This window comes from Gigantopelta aegis, chromosome 11 (genome assembly GCF_016097555.1).
Source record: "Gigantopelta aegis isolate Gae_Host chromosome 11, Gae_host_genome, whole genome shotgun sequence".
NCBI classification, from domain to species: Eukaryota; Metazoa; Mollusca; class Gastropoda; order Neomphalida; family Peltospiridae; genus Gigantopelta; species Gigantopelta aegis.
The window spans coordinates 23,809,613-23,824,612 of record NC_054709.1 but is presented as its reverse complement, the minus strand read 5'-3'; the positions used below and the strand labels follow the sequence as shown (position 1 = coordinate 23,824,612).

The 15,000-nt window shown below is 39.9% G+C and overlaps 2 protein-coding genes across 3 annotated transcripts in view; both read right to left on the bottom strand.

Annotated features, from left to right (window-relative positions):
• Positions 1-8,816: 8,816 nt before the first annotated feature.
• LOC121385100 (extensin-like) lies at positions 8,817-9,371 on the bottom strand. The gene has a single exon (XM_041515635.1). The coding sequence runs from the start codon at positions 9,369-9,371 to the stop codon at positions 8,817-8,819; it is 555 nt and encodes a 184-aa protein (XP_041371569.1).
• A 402-nt stretch (positions 9,372-9,773) lies between these two features.
• Positions 9,774-15,000, bottom strand: part of LOC121385689 — an 83,563-nt gene continuing 78,336 nt past the window's right edge. For both annotated transcript variants that reach the window (XM_041516460.1, XM_041516461.1), the window contains one exon: positions 9,774-10,198. In XM_041516460.1, coding sequence (XP_041372394.1) covers positions 10,107-10,198 — 92 coding nt within the window. In that variant the 3' untranslated portion in view covers positions 9,774-10,106. The remainder of the gene's footprint in view (positions 10,199-15,000) is intronic.

The window sequence follows — 15,000 nt, the reverse complement described above, 5'->3', positions numbered from 1 at the left end:
AAATCAGTTTATTGGTAAATAGGTCACCACGTGTTTATAGCAGTCTATCAGTAAATAGATCAACACTTCCGTTCATACATCTATTTCTCAGTATAATATCTGTATAGTAAACTATTTGTCCATAAATAGGCAATCATGTCTGTACAGCAATAAACAGATCAAGTCGCCTGCAAAATAAACAGTGTCTCAGTAAGTAGATCCTGTAGTCTTTATAATGCATTATTTTTCAATAGATAGGTCACCACGTCTGTACAGTAAACTATGTCCCACTAAAAGGTTACCATGTTTGTACAGTAAAATATTTTTAAATAGATAGGTCACCACATCTGCACACTAGATAGGTCACCACGTCTGTGCAATAAACTCTTTCAGTAGTGGATTATCACGTCTGTGCTATTTCTCAATAAAAACGTCATAACGTTTGTATAGTAAACTATTGCTCAATAAACGTTAACACGCCTGTACCGTAAACTGTTTTTTTCTCAGTAAATAGGTCACTGCGTCTGTGCAGTAAACTATTTCACAGTAAATAGGTGACCATGGCTGTACATCTATGTGCAATAAACTATTTCACATAAATAAGTGATCATGTATGTACATCTATAAGCAGTAAACAATTTCACAGTCAATAGGTGATCATGTATGCACATTAATCTATTTCTCAGTCAATAGGCCACCACGTCAGTACAGAAGATAATTCTCAGTAAATCTATAGGTCATCACGTCTGTACAGTAAACTATTGCTCAATAACAAAAATTCAACAAATCTATTCAGTAAATTATTTTTCAGTACATAGGTTATCAAGTTTTCACAGTAAACTATTTGTCAATCAATAATTCAACAAATCCATTCATTAAATTATTTTTCAGTACATAGGTCTTCACGTCTGTAAAGTAAACTATTTTTCAATAAATAATTCAACAAATCCATTCATTAAATTGTGTTTCGAATACATAGGTTATCATGTCTGTAAAGTAAACAATTTCTCAATAAAACAAATTCAACAAATCCATTAATTAAATTATTTTCCAGTACATAGGTCATCTCATCTGTACAGTGAGCTATTTCTGAGTAAACATAACATTATATGAAATTAGTTATATTCGATATACTGGTGTTGATATTTCTACTCGTACTATTTCCTTCAGTGGTGTTTTGTTCACTATTTGCGCAACGAACATCCAGCGATATTCCATTCGACTGAACGTTTGGCGTAGTGAACCCAGCCAGTCCTACTAATGGACCGCGTCTACCGCCTGAGACGCACTCAAACATATATCACACGTGCAGATCACAAAACTAAAACTAACCAGCAGTGAGTTTTAAACATCGTCTCATCATCTTAACTTAACAAAACAGTAAATTCATTCTCGGAACACAACTGGTGTAACAAAGGCCGTGGTATGTACTATCCTGTTTGTGGGATGGTGCATATAAAAGATCCTTTGCTGCTAATCGAAAAAGAGTGGCCCATGAAGTGGCGACGGCGAGTTTCCTCTCTCAATATCTGTGTGGTCCTTAACAATATGTCCGACGCCATACATCCGTAAATAGCAGCAAGGGAGCTGTTATATGAACCATCCCATAGACAGGATAGCACATACCACGGCATTTGATGTACCAGTCGTGGTACACTGGCTGGAGCGAGAAATAGCCCAATGGACCCACTGACGGGGATCGATCCCAAACCGACCGCGCATCAAGCGAACGCTTTACCACTGGGCTACGTCTCGCCCCTATCAAGTACTGTGTTATACAGGCAATATTGTAATATGCCCCTGAAAAACCAAATCGATCAAAATATTGCATGGCACAGACTAAAATATATAAATTCACCGTATACCTCTGGTAATCATTGGATTATTAGGGGTGCTTAGAAATTCGGTTGGGAGAGCGCACCCTAGCAGCATCTCACCTCCACACCCTCACCCCCCTCCCACCCCCCCCCCACCCCCCCCCACCCCACCACCCCCCTTCCTGGATCTGAACGTAGTGCCATAAACATCTCTTGGTAATGAAGATTATTACAGATGCTAAAATATGTACTGATAACTGACACTGAAGGTTGATAATGCTTGAATACACAACATGAAACACAAATATCACTAATGATGGTCGGCAGTGGAATATGTAGATATCACCATACAGTTCAAAAGTATATTTATTATTTACATTACTAAGCGAAATAACCATCGTAGTGCTGACTTTTGACGTCGATATTATTTACATCTTGACTACTACTACTACTACTACTACTACTACTACTACTACTACTACTACTACTACTACTACTACTACTACTACTACTACTACTATATCGTACTACTACTAGTATATCGTACTACTACTACTATATCGTACTACTACTGCTGCTGCCATTACTACTGCTGCTGCTGCTGCTACTACTACTACTACTACTACTACTACTACTACTACTGCTACTGCTACTACTACTACTACTACTACTACTACTACTACTACTACTACTACTATATCGTACTGCTACTACTGCTACTGTTGCTGCTAGTGTTATTGCTACTACAACTGACACTACTAGTATTACTACTACTTACGATGATGATGATGACGATGATGATGATGATAATGATGATTGTAATAACAATAAGCCAATGGCCTACATGGCCATCTGAGTGAATTGTTACATAATATTATACCACACTCTTGGTGTATACAACACCCATTTTCCTGGGGAGTTAGAATTGGTCAAGTTGTTTTGGAGAACAAGTCGAAGAAATAACAGGTTGAATGCATTTCACTATATAACCATAGTAACCATCACCCCATCCCCGAGTACAAACGGTGGGGGGGGGGGGGGGGGGGGGGGGGGGGGAGGGAGAGGGCGACATTAATGTTATTAACAGATTAGATAAATCATCTGTTGACTTTACATATATGAAGACTATTCGGTTATAACATTTCTGAAAGTAGAGAAGATGATTTTTGAAAACTGGCTTAATTTTCCACTTTTGGGCCCCGCCCTAACGACCCCATGATGGTCCGAATGATCAAATTCACAAATGAGTTTCTCCACGGCCCATGGAAACTTCCCACAAAATTCGGTTGCAATTGGTCATTGAGTTTTTGAGAAAAAGTAGGTGGCCCATTGGGCTATTTCTCGTTTCCGCCATTGCACCACGACTGGAATATCAAAGGCCGTGGTATTTGCTATCCTGTCTGTGGGATGGTGTATATAAAATATCTCTTGCTACTAATGGGAAGATGTAGCGGGTTTCTTCTCTAAAACTAAATGTCAAAATTACCAAATTTTTTACATCCATTAGCCGATGATTAATAAATGAATGTGCTCTAGTGGTATCGGTAAACTAAACAAACGTCTTTGGCTCAGGTAATCTAATAACCTAATAAAATAATCATCATCATCATCATCATCATCATCATCATCATCATCGTCATCGTCGTCGTCGTCGAAATAATATTTCTAGCAAACGTTTCGTTTTGTTGTTTGTAATAGACGTCAATATCACAACGGGGCCACCAGTGTGTTCCTATATCAACCCACCAGTGTGTTCGTCTATCAACCCACCAGTGTGTTCCTCTATCAACCCACCAGTGTATTCCTATATCAACCCACCAGTGTATTCCTATATCAACCCACCAGTGTGTTCCTATATCAACCCACCAGTGTGTTCCTATATCAATCCACCAGTGTATTCCTATATCAACCCACCAGTGTGTTCCTATATCAACCCACCAGTGTGTTCCTATATCAACCCACCAGTGTGTTCCTATATCAATCCACCAGTGTGTTCCTATATCAACCCACCTATGTGTGTTCCTGTATAAACCCACCAGTGTGTTCCTGTATAAATCCACCAGTGTGTTCCTATATCAACCCACCAGTGTGTTCCTATATCAACCCACCAGTGTGTTTCTGTATAAACCCACCAGTGTGTTCCTATATCAACCCACCAGTGAATTTTTCCTATGTTCGATACATCAAACAAATCGTTACATAACTCCAAAACTGCATTCATTATTCCAAACATACGCTATTTATGAAACGTGTTTTGATATTTTGTTTATTCCCCGAGCGCTAGCTACGGGTATAAAACAATTCCCAAACGAGTAATATAAATTTCGTATGGCATTCCTGCGAATGTTATAACTTGTTTATTATCAACAAACTGTGATTTAAAGAAAAATCGATGATTGTAATCGCTTCCTAATCGATGTTAATAACATTGAGCAATGTTATTTACAGTGACGTGGAATATCAGTTTCAGAAACCGCGACCTTCATAAATCATATTTACTGAAAACAATGTTGTCTACATTATCTTTTAGCGGAAACAACTAAATAGTTACTTTTTTTTTAATCCAGACATTGTTATCTTTCCTCAAACATATGCTTCATGTGTGTATGTGCCTGAAGGAAGCAGTTTCATTCTTAGTTTAGTCTAGGTACGATCCTGCCGACGTGGTCAAAACACCAGTAAAGGTTTCAGGCGCGTATGCAGGGGAAGGGTTTTGGAGATCGACATCCCCCGCCCCCCGTCCTCCACTTCCACTCAAATACATTTTCTTTCTTTTTTCAAATTTCAAAAGTGTTTCAGTGGGAAGAAGGAAGGAAGGAAATGCTTTATTTAACGACGCACTCAACACATTTTATTTACGGTTATATGGCGTCAGACATATGGCTAAGGACCACAGAGATAGTGATAGGAAACCCGCTGTCGCCACTTAATGGGCTACTCTGTTCGATTAGCAGCAAGGGATCTTTTATATGCACCATCCCATAGACAGGGTAGTACATACAACGGTCTTTTATATACCAGTCGTGGTGCACTGGTTGGAATGAGAAATAGTCCAATGGGCCCACCGACGGGGATCGATCCCAGACCGACCGCGCATCGAGCGGGCGCTTTACCACCTGGCTACGTCCCGCCCCGGTCTCAATGGGAGCTTCTCTCGACCCCCCCCCCCCCCCCCCACACACACACATACACTTCGCTCGCCACTGTATAGACCCACCCCTATTAAAATTCATGTACACGCGCCTGGGTGTGGGTCATTTCTGTCATGCTTTCATCAGATAACTGTTTAAGCACGCCTGACGTGGACATAACCACGCGCCTGGGTTTCCATCGTGTTTTATGTCACTAACGATTGGCTAAATATATCAGACTAAGCATTTCATTGGTGGGTTTCCATCGTGTTTTATGTCATTAACGATTGGTTAAATATGTCAGACTAGGCATTTCATAGGTGGGTTTCCATCGTATTTTATGTCATTAACGATTGGTTAAATATGTCAGACTAGGCATTTCATAGGTGGGTTTCCATCGTGTTTTATGTCATTAACGATTGGCTAAATATATCAGACTAGGCATTTGATTGGTGGGTTTCCATCGTGTTTTATGTCATTAACGATTGGTTAAATATATCAGACTAGGCATTTCATAGGTGGGTTTCCATCGTGTTTTATGTCATTAACGATTGGCTAAATATATATAGACTAGGCATTTCATTGGTGGGTTTCCATCGTATTTTATGTCATTAACGATTGGCTAAATATATCAGACTAGTCATTTCATAGGTGGGTTTCCATCGTGTTTTATGTCACTAACGATGGGCTAAATATATATATATATATAGGCTAGGCATTTCATTGGTGGGTTTCCATCGTGTTTTATGTCACTAACGATTGGCTAAATATATCAGACTAGGCATTTTATTGGTGGGTTTCCATCGTGCTTTATGTCACTAATGATTGGTTAAATATATATAGACTAGGCATTTCATTGGTGGGTTTCCATCGTGTTTTATGTCATTAACGATTGGTTAAATATGTCAGACTAGGCATTTCATAGGTGGGTTTCCATCGTGTTTTATGTCATTAACGATTGGCTAAATATATCAGACTAGGCATTTCATTGGTGGGTTTCCATCGTGTTTTATGTCATTAACGATTGGTTAAATATATCAGACTAGGCATTTCATAGGTGGGTTTCCATCGTGTTTTATGTCATTAACGATTGGCTAAATATATATAGACTAGGCATTTCATTGGTGGGTTTCCATCGTGTTTTATGTCATTAACGATTGGCTAAATATATATAGACTAGGCATTTCATTGGTGGGTTTCCATCGTGTTTTATGTCATTAACGATTGGCTAAATATATCAGACTAGGCATTTCATTGGTGGGTTTCCATCGTGTTTTATGTCACTAACGATTGGCTAAATATATATAGACTAGGCATTTCATTGGTGGGTTTCCATCGTGTTTTATGTTACTAACGATTGGCTAAATATATCAGACTAGGCATTTCATTGGTGGGTTTCCATCGTGTTTTATATCACTAACGATTGGCTAAATATATCAGATTAGGCATTTCATTGGTGGGTTTCGCATAATTAAAATGCATAGTGTAGTGATACTCGTGATACATATACAGCAGTCTGTAAACTAGCCAAGATCTGGAAAACAGATGTACGTACAATAAACATATCATGTATTTAAGGTATACATATTAATGAACTTAAGATAGTATAGTCTATATTCACAAACACACAACAATCAGTATACTCTGGGGCGTAGCCAGAGAGGAAAAAAACGCCGAGAAGAACCCAGAACTGTAAAATAAATATCAGTGTCATGGGAAAAAAATAAAATAAATCTGGGGAAATTGCTACGACATTGCTAAGATAGAGATCCAATACGGTACCTATCACAGTCCGTAAATTTCGGGTTGGCTTATCTTATTGAGGTTGTTTTTGTTTGTGCTTTCGGTTTGGGTTTTTTTCATCATCCAGATTATATTTAAGCTATGAGACCTAGAACCAAGCTTTCGAAGCTACCTTAGCGCTACAATGTCGTAAATCCGTTGTAGACTATGCCGTATGTGTTATAGTGACGTCATAGCTTACGGTGGTTTTACTGAAATATGTTGCAATTATCGTATTGAAAATCGTATACCAGTACAAAGTTAAATTTCATTGGATATTTAAACACGGCTCCAGCACTGGTTACAAATTCAGTGCGCCACAACTGGTATATCAAAGGCCGTGATATGTGCTATCATGTTTGTGGGATGGCGCATAAAAAGATCCCTTGCTACTAATGGAGAAATGATTCGGGTTTGTTTTCTAAGACTATATGTTAGAATTTCCAAATAATTGGCATCTAATAGCCAATGATAAATACATCGATGTGCTCTAGTGGCGTCGTTAAATAAACCAAACTTTAACAAAGTCAGTATACGTGTTAGTTGACCTTCTAAGTGGATCAACGAAATATTGTCTGAAAATATTTTCATTTAATTTTCACAAAAATGTATGTTATTCAACCAACTACTTAGTTTATATATCCCACTATCGTGTTATTAGTATTTTGGTACGTAACTGAGTTATGGACACGTTGCCATAAATGAGAAAAATAACTTTGTTAATGCCTAGCTAATGTCGGCTGTTTTAATACTTGCAATATGATTGTGGTAGCGGAGCTTCAGTTAATGCTGGGGTCAGGCTACCTGCTGCCCTGACAAAGTTGGCCAACTTCCTGCTGTGACGACTTGTACGACTGTCCAATTGCTAGTCTGAGCGCTCTTACAACTCGATTCCCGTCGTATACAACTCCTACGACCGATTAGTTGTTAATCTGAGCGCACCAGTCGTAAGTTGGGGAAATTACAACGCAACCGTCGTGTTGACCACCTTCGTCGTAACAGTTGACAGTCTAAGCCTAGCATAAGACAAACGTGTATACAGTGTCACGCAATCCGAGAGGGTTTATGAGCAGTGTGCTAGTGCCCGTGACGTCATCGGTACTGATCAGTGTATTGGAACGATGAAGTCATCACTTCCTTGTATATATGTGGCAAAAGTGAATCCAGATTGGTGGTGGGGGCGTGGTAGAAGTGAATCCAGATTGGTGGGGGGGGGGGGGGGGGTGGGGGCGTGGTAGAAGTGAATCCAGATTGGTGGTGGGGGCGTGGTAGAAGTGAATCCAGATTGGTGGTGGGGGCGTGGTAGAAGTGAATCCAGATTGGTGGGGGGGGGGGGGGCGTGGTAGAAGAGAATCCAGATTGATGGTGGGGGCGTGGTAGAAATGAATCCAGATTGGTGGTGGGGGCGTGGTAGAAGTGAATCCAGATTGGTGGTGGGGGCGTGGTAGAAGTGAATCCAGATTGGTGATGGGGGCGTGGTAGAAGTGGATTCAGATTGGTGGTGGGGGCGTGGTAGAAGTGAATCCAGATTGGTGGTGGGGGCGTGGTAGAAGTGAATCCAGATTGGTGATGGGGGGTGGTAGAAGTGGATTCAGATTGGTGGTGGGGGCGTGGTAGAAGTGAATCCAGATTGGTGGTGGGGGCGTGGTAGAAGTGAATCCAGATTGGTGGTGGTGGTGGCGTGGTAGAAGTAAATCCAGATTGGTGGTGGGGGCGTGGTAGAAGTGAATCCAGATTGGTGGTGGTGGAGGCGTGGTAGAAGTAAATCCAGATTGGTGGTGGTGGGGGCGTGGTAGACGTAAATCCAGATTGGTGGTGGGGGCGTGGTAGACGTAAATCCAGATTGGTGGTGGTGGGGGCGTGGTAGAAGTAAATCCAGATTGGTGGTGGGGGCGTGGTAGACGTAAATCCAGATTGGTGGTGGGGGTGTGGTAGACTTAAATCCAGATTGGTGATGGTGGGGGCGTGGTAGATGTAAATCCAGATTGGTGGTGGTGGGGGCGTGGTAGATGTAAATCCAGATTGGTGGTGGGGGCGTGGTAGAATTGAATCCAGATTGGAGGTGGGCGCGTGGTACAAGTGAATCCAGATTGGTGGTGGGGGCGTGTTACAAGTGAATCCAGATTGGTGGTGGGGGCGTGGCAGACGTAAATCCAGATTGGTGGTGGGGGCGTGGTAGAAGTGAATCCAGATTGGTGGTGGGGACGTGGTAGAAGTAAATCCAGATTGGTGGTGGGGCCGTGGTAGGCGTAAATCCAGATTGGTGGCGGCGGCGTGGTAGAAGTGAATCCAGATTGGTGGTGGGGGCGTGGTAGAAGTAAATCCAGATTGGTGGTGGGGGCGTGGTAGAAGTGAATCCAGTTTGGTGGTGGGGGCGTGGTAGAAGTGAATCCAGATTGGTGGTGGGGGCGTGGTAGACGTAAATCCAGATTGGTGGCGGGGGCGTGGTAGAAGTGAATCCAGATTGGTGGTGGGGGCGTGGTAGAAGTAAATCCAGATTGGTGGCGGGGGCGTGATAGAAGTAAATCCAGATTGGTGGTGGGGGTGTGGTAGACGTAAATCCAGATTGGTGGCGGGGGCGTGGTAGAAGTGAATCCAGATTGGTGGTGGGGGCGTGGTAGACGTAAATCAACATGGAGGAATTAAGGAGTGTATCTTTCATAGCAAAAGTAAATCAACATTGCCAGGTGGGGAGATGATTTTGCATAGCTCCGCAGTGATAAATCAACATTGCGTGGTTGGTGGTGGGGTATTATGCTTGATATAAGTAAATCAATATTGCGTGGGTGGGCTGGGGTACTATGCATGATATAAGTAAATCAACATTGCGGGGGTGGGGTGGGGTATTATGCATGATATAAGTAAATCAACATTGCGGGGGTTGGGTGGGGTATTATGTATGATATAAGTAAATCAACATTGCGGGGGTGGGGTGGGGTTTTATGCATGATATAAGTAAATCAACATTGCGGGGGTGGGGTGGGATATTATGCATGGTAGTCAGCATTGCGGGGAGGATCATATGTGATAGACATAAATCAATATTGCCAAAAGAATTCGGATGTACTTTCTGTTCTTGTTTTATTGCTTACAGATTCAATTATTTTTGTGAATGAGTTAATAAAAATGGAAATTATTCACAAAAATTATCGAGGAAAGGCTAAAGGGGTTATTGTATCTACACTGTAAACATAAATAATATATTCGTTGATAGGCCTATTGACTCACTTTGTCAGTTCCTTCATTATCACTGAAAAATAAATTGCAAATTGCTTCTGATATATTTCTTAATATATTTTGTATGCCTAATGCCACAAGTAACATTGGTCAGACGTTCGTTGAAAACTACGTTTACGTCACATATGACGTCACGACGTGTACAAATGTCAGGATTCTGTCAGCTTGGTAAGTGGTTCCCTGTGACATTATGGTCGGCTTTGATGTTCTTGTTGGCGTGGTGTTTTCGTAAGATTTCGTTGGACTGTCGAACTGTAAAAAATAAAGAACGAAGAAGATATGTTAATTAAGAAAGTATTAATATTTTATACAACGAATTTGTTTTGCTTTACGACATCACTAGAGCACATTGATGTATTAATCATCGGCTATTGGATGTCAAAGATTTGGTCATTTTGACGTAGTCTTAAAGAGGAAACCCGCTACATTTTTTCATTAGTAGTGAGGGATCTTTTAAATGCACCATCCCACAGACAGCATAGCACATGCCACGGCCTTTGATATAGCAGTCGTGGTGCAATGGTTGGAACAAGAAATAACCCAGTAAGTTCACCGACGGGGATCGATCCTAGACCAACCGGTCATCAGGCGAGCGCTTTACCACTAGGCTACGTCCCGCACCTTTCTACAACGAATGAATGAATGAATGAATGAATGAATGAATGAAATGATTGTTTAACGACACCCCAGCACAAAAAAAAAACATCGGCTATTGGGAATGAATGAATGAATGTTTAACGACACCCCAGCACGAAAAATATATCCGCTATTGGGTGTCAAACTATGGTAATGATAACAAATAAAGTGATGATCAACATCAATATAAAAATTCAAGACTTAAACAAAAACAGTGTAAAGAACTGTGCAAAAACACAAATATCACAGAATTTTACGGATACTGAATTTTACTCAAAACTTCAATTTTGTGCTGTATTGGCCATTCTCAAAGAGAATGTTACACCCCCGCACCACGGTGAGGTTACAGCATACGCAGGGGCGGCTATTGGGTGTCAAACTATCGTAATGCAAACAAATAAAGTGATAATCAACATCAATATAAAAATTCAAGATTTAACAAAATACTGTAAAGAACCGTGCAAAAACACAAATATCACAGATAGATACTGATTTTTACTCAAAATGTATTTGTGCTGTATTGGCCATTCTCAAAGAGAATGTTATACCCCTGAACCACGGTGAGGATACAGCACGCGCAGGGGCTTTGTACAACGAATACAATAAAGCGTTTTTATGATGTCATCTTAACTGAATGAATGAATGAAGGAAATCGTTTATTTAACGATGCACTCAACACATTTTATTTACGGTTATATAGCGGCGGACATATGGTTAAGAACCATACAGATATTGTTGGAGGAAACCCGCTGTCGCCACTTCATGAGCTACTATTTTCAATTAGCAGCAAGGGATCTTTCATATGCACCATCCCATAGATAGGATAGAACATACCACGGTTTTTGATTTACCAGTCGTGGTCCACTGACGGGGATCGATCCTAAACCGACCACGCATCAAGCGAGCGCTTTACCACTGGGCTACATCCCGCCCCGTTATACAACGAATACATATATTTAAAAAATGGTGATTTGATCTTTGTATTCACTGTGTACGTTTATTACTGGTTATTTAAAGACGTACTCGTCTGTTGAAAAGTGACACTATCAAAGTTACATTCTGACTCAGTATACCGTAGTTATTAATTTTCTTTGTGAGACGTATTGAAGATTTAAATACACAATCCGCAATCCACACTGTTATTTAATGAAAGTCAGTTGTTTTTGTTATCCCAAACCTGAAACAATAATTGAAATCAGATATCCATGGTCTATAATGTATAATCAATAGTTACATTACATCAACTAAACACACTTTTTTCTCTCTCTAGATGTCACATTATTTAAACGAAAATGTCAAGTTGTGTTTTTATTTACAGAAATAGCATCTCACTGTCTGTGTCTTTATTTAAAACAGACAGGATGTGTTAAACTCCTTAGTTAAAAAGGGGCGGAACGTAGCCCAGTGGTAAAGCGTTCGCTTGATGCGGGGTCGGTCTAGTATCGATCCCCGCCGGTGGTCTCATTGGGCTGTTTCTCGTTCCAACCAGTGCTTCACAACTGGTGTAACAAAGGCCGTGGTATGTGCCATCCTGTCTGTGGAATGGTGCATATAAAAGATCCCTCGCTGTTAATCGGAAAGCGCAGCCCATGAAGTGGCGACAGTGGGTTTTCTCTTTCAATATCTGTGTATTTCTTAACCATATATCTGACGCCATATAACCGTAAATAAAATGTATTGAGTGTGTCGTTAAATAAAATATTTCCTTCCTTAGTTAAAACTATTTTAATTATCACAGTCAGTTAAGAAGTGAATAGAAAATGAGAGACACACATAGTAAGAAGCGCAAAAGAAGTATATGTATTTTGTAACATATAATACCAGATTAGTATTGGTTTTAAATCACAGTCATATGTCCCTTAAATTATAGTAGTCCTGCATACAGAATATAACTGTATAATTATTTTGACAATTCCTGTTGGAATGTACGGACGCCACCAAACTAGACAAGACTAACTACTACAATGACAGTCTCAATTTCTACCACATTAATTACCATTATTACCAGATGGCATCCAGTACATCATGTATAGTAGATCATTTCCCCACATAATGCTTGGCATCGAGGTCAGATGTGGTAATATATTTAATATTTTCTACCACATTACCAAGAGGGGCGGAACGTAGCCTAGTGGTAAAGCGCTTGCTTGATGCGCTGTCGGTCTGGGATCGATCACCGTCGGTGGGCCAATTGGGCTATTTTTTGTTCCAGCCAAGTAAACCACGACTGGCACATCAAAGGCCGTGGTATGTGCTATTCCGTCTATGAGATGATGCATATAAAAGATACCTTGCTACTAATGGAAAAACTGTAGCGGGTTTTTTCTCTAAGACTATATTTCAAAATTACCAAATGTTTGACATCCAATAGGCGATGATTAATATATCAATTTTCTCTAGTGGTGTCGTTAAACAAAACAAACTTTAATTGTTCCTCCTGAACCCTGTGTAGTCCATTAAGGGAAAAAAGAAAGAAATGTTTTATTTAACGACGCTCCATTAAGGGAGATCATTTTAGAATTAACTTTTACCAAGTGAATAAAGTTAAAGTTTGTTTTGTTTAATGACACCACTAGAGCACATTAATTTATTCATCATCGGCTACTGGGTGTCAAACTTGATAATTCTGACTCGTAGTCATCAGAGGAAACCCGGAACATTGTTTTCATTAACAGCGTGGGATCTTTTATATACACTTTGATATACCAGTCGTGGTGCACTGGCTGGATCGAGAAATAGCTCAATGGGCCCACCGACGAGGATCGAGCCCAAACAGACCGTACACCAAGCGAGCGCTTTACCATTGCGCTATGTCCCGCTCCATCAAGTAGATACTTTTTTTTTTTCTTTCTTTCTTTTTCTTTTCTCTATGTCTTCCTCTCTTTTATTTTCTCTCTTTCCTCCTTTCTTCTGTTTTTAGTCACAATAACTGAGATGTCTTTAAGAAGTCACAATAACTGAGATGTCTTTAAGAAGTAGCAATAACTGAGATGTCTTTAAGAAGTCACAATAACTGAGATGTCTTTAAGAAGTCACAATAACTGAGATGTCTTTAAGAAGTCACAATAACTGAGATGTCTTTAAGAAGTAGCAATAACTGAGATGTCTTTAAGAAGTAGCAATAACTGAGATGTCTTTAAGAAGTAGCAATAACTGAGATGTCTTTAAGAAGTAGCAATAACTGAGATGTCTTTACGAAGTCACAATAACTGAGATGTCTTTAAGAAGTAGCAATAACTGAGATGTCTTTACGAAGTCACAATAACTGAGATGTCTTTAAGAAGTCACAATAACTGAGATGTCTTTAAGAAGTCACAATAACTGAGATGTCTTTAAGAAGTCTTTAAGAAGACACAATAACTGAGATGTCTTTAAGAAGTCGCAATAACTGAGATGTCTCTAAGAAGTCGCAATAACTGAGATGTCTTTAAGAAGTCGCAATAACTGAGATGTCTTTAAGAAGTAGCAATAACTGAGATGTCTTTACGAAGTTGCAATAACTGAGATGTCTTTACGAAGTAGCAATAACTGAGATGTCTTTAAGAAGTCACAATAACTGAGATGTCTTTAAGAAGTAGCAATAACTGAGATGTCTTTACGAAGTAGCAATAACTGAGATGTCTTTACGAAGTAGCAATAACTGAGATGTCTTTACGAAGTAGCAATAACTGAGATGTCTTTAAGAAGTCGCAATAACAGATGTCTTTACGAAGTAGCAATAACTGAGATGTCTTTACGAAGTTGCAATAACTGAGATGTCTTTAAGAAGTCGCAATAACAGATGTCTTTACGAAGTAGCAATAACTGAGATGTCTTTACGAAGTAGCAATAACTGAGATGTCTTTAAGAAGTAGCAATAACTGAGATTTCTTTAAGAGTCACAATAATCAAGTAGATACTTAAAGTGTAAATAAATTATATGCGGTCTTCTTAAAACTGTTTTCAACAAAAATAATAGCCAACACTAGTAAAATGATATGCGTAAAACAGCCTACGAAACGTGGTTCAGTCTCATCTACTAACAGGTGAATACTCGACACAACTGTAGAAATTGTATTGAACTGCATGTAGAAATTAATGGTCGTGTGTTACTTGAAAACCAGCTTTAATCTGGCTCCCTTCGGATGTCACATACAAGTTACTTCATTTCATTTTATTGTAACTTATTTTCGTGCTTATATCCAATTAAGGTTCAAGCACGCTGTCCTGAGCACACACACCTTAGCTATATGGGCTGTGTGTCCAGGACAGTGGGTTAATTGTTAGTGGTTAGTTGTTAGTGAGAGAGAACATGATGTAGGGTCTTACACATACCTACCCACTGACTCGTTAAAACTCGCTCTGTTTTCGAGTCGGTACCAGCCTTATGGTTTAATCACGACACCACTGAGGCCGGTTACAAGTTACTTACCTCAGGC

Excerpts from the sequence above, each read along its gene's own strand:
- LOC121385100 (XM_041515635.1), bottom strand. The coding sequence starts at position 9,371 with ATGAAAGATACACTCCTTAATTCCTCCATGTTGATTTACGTCTACCAC.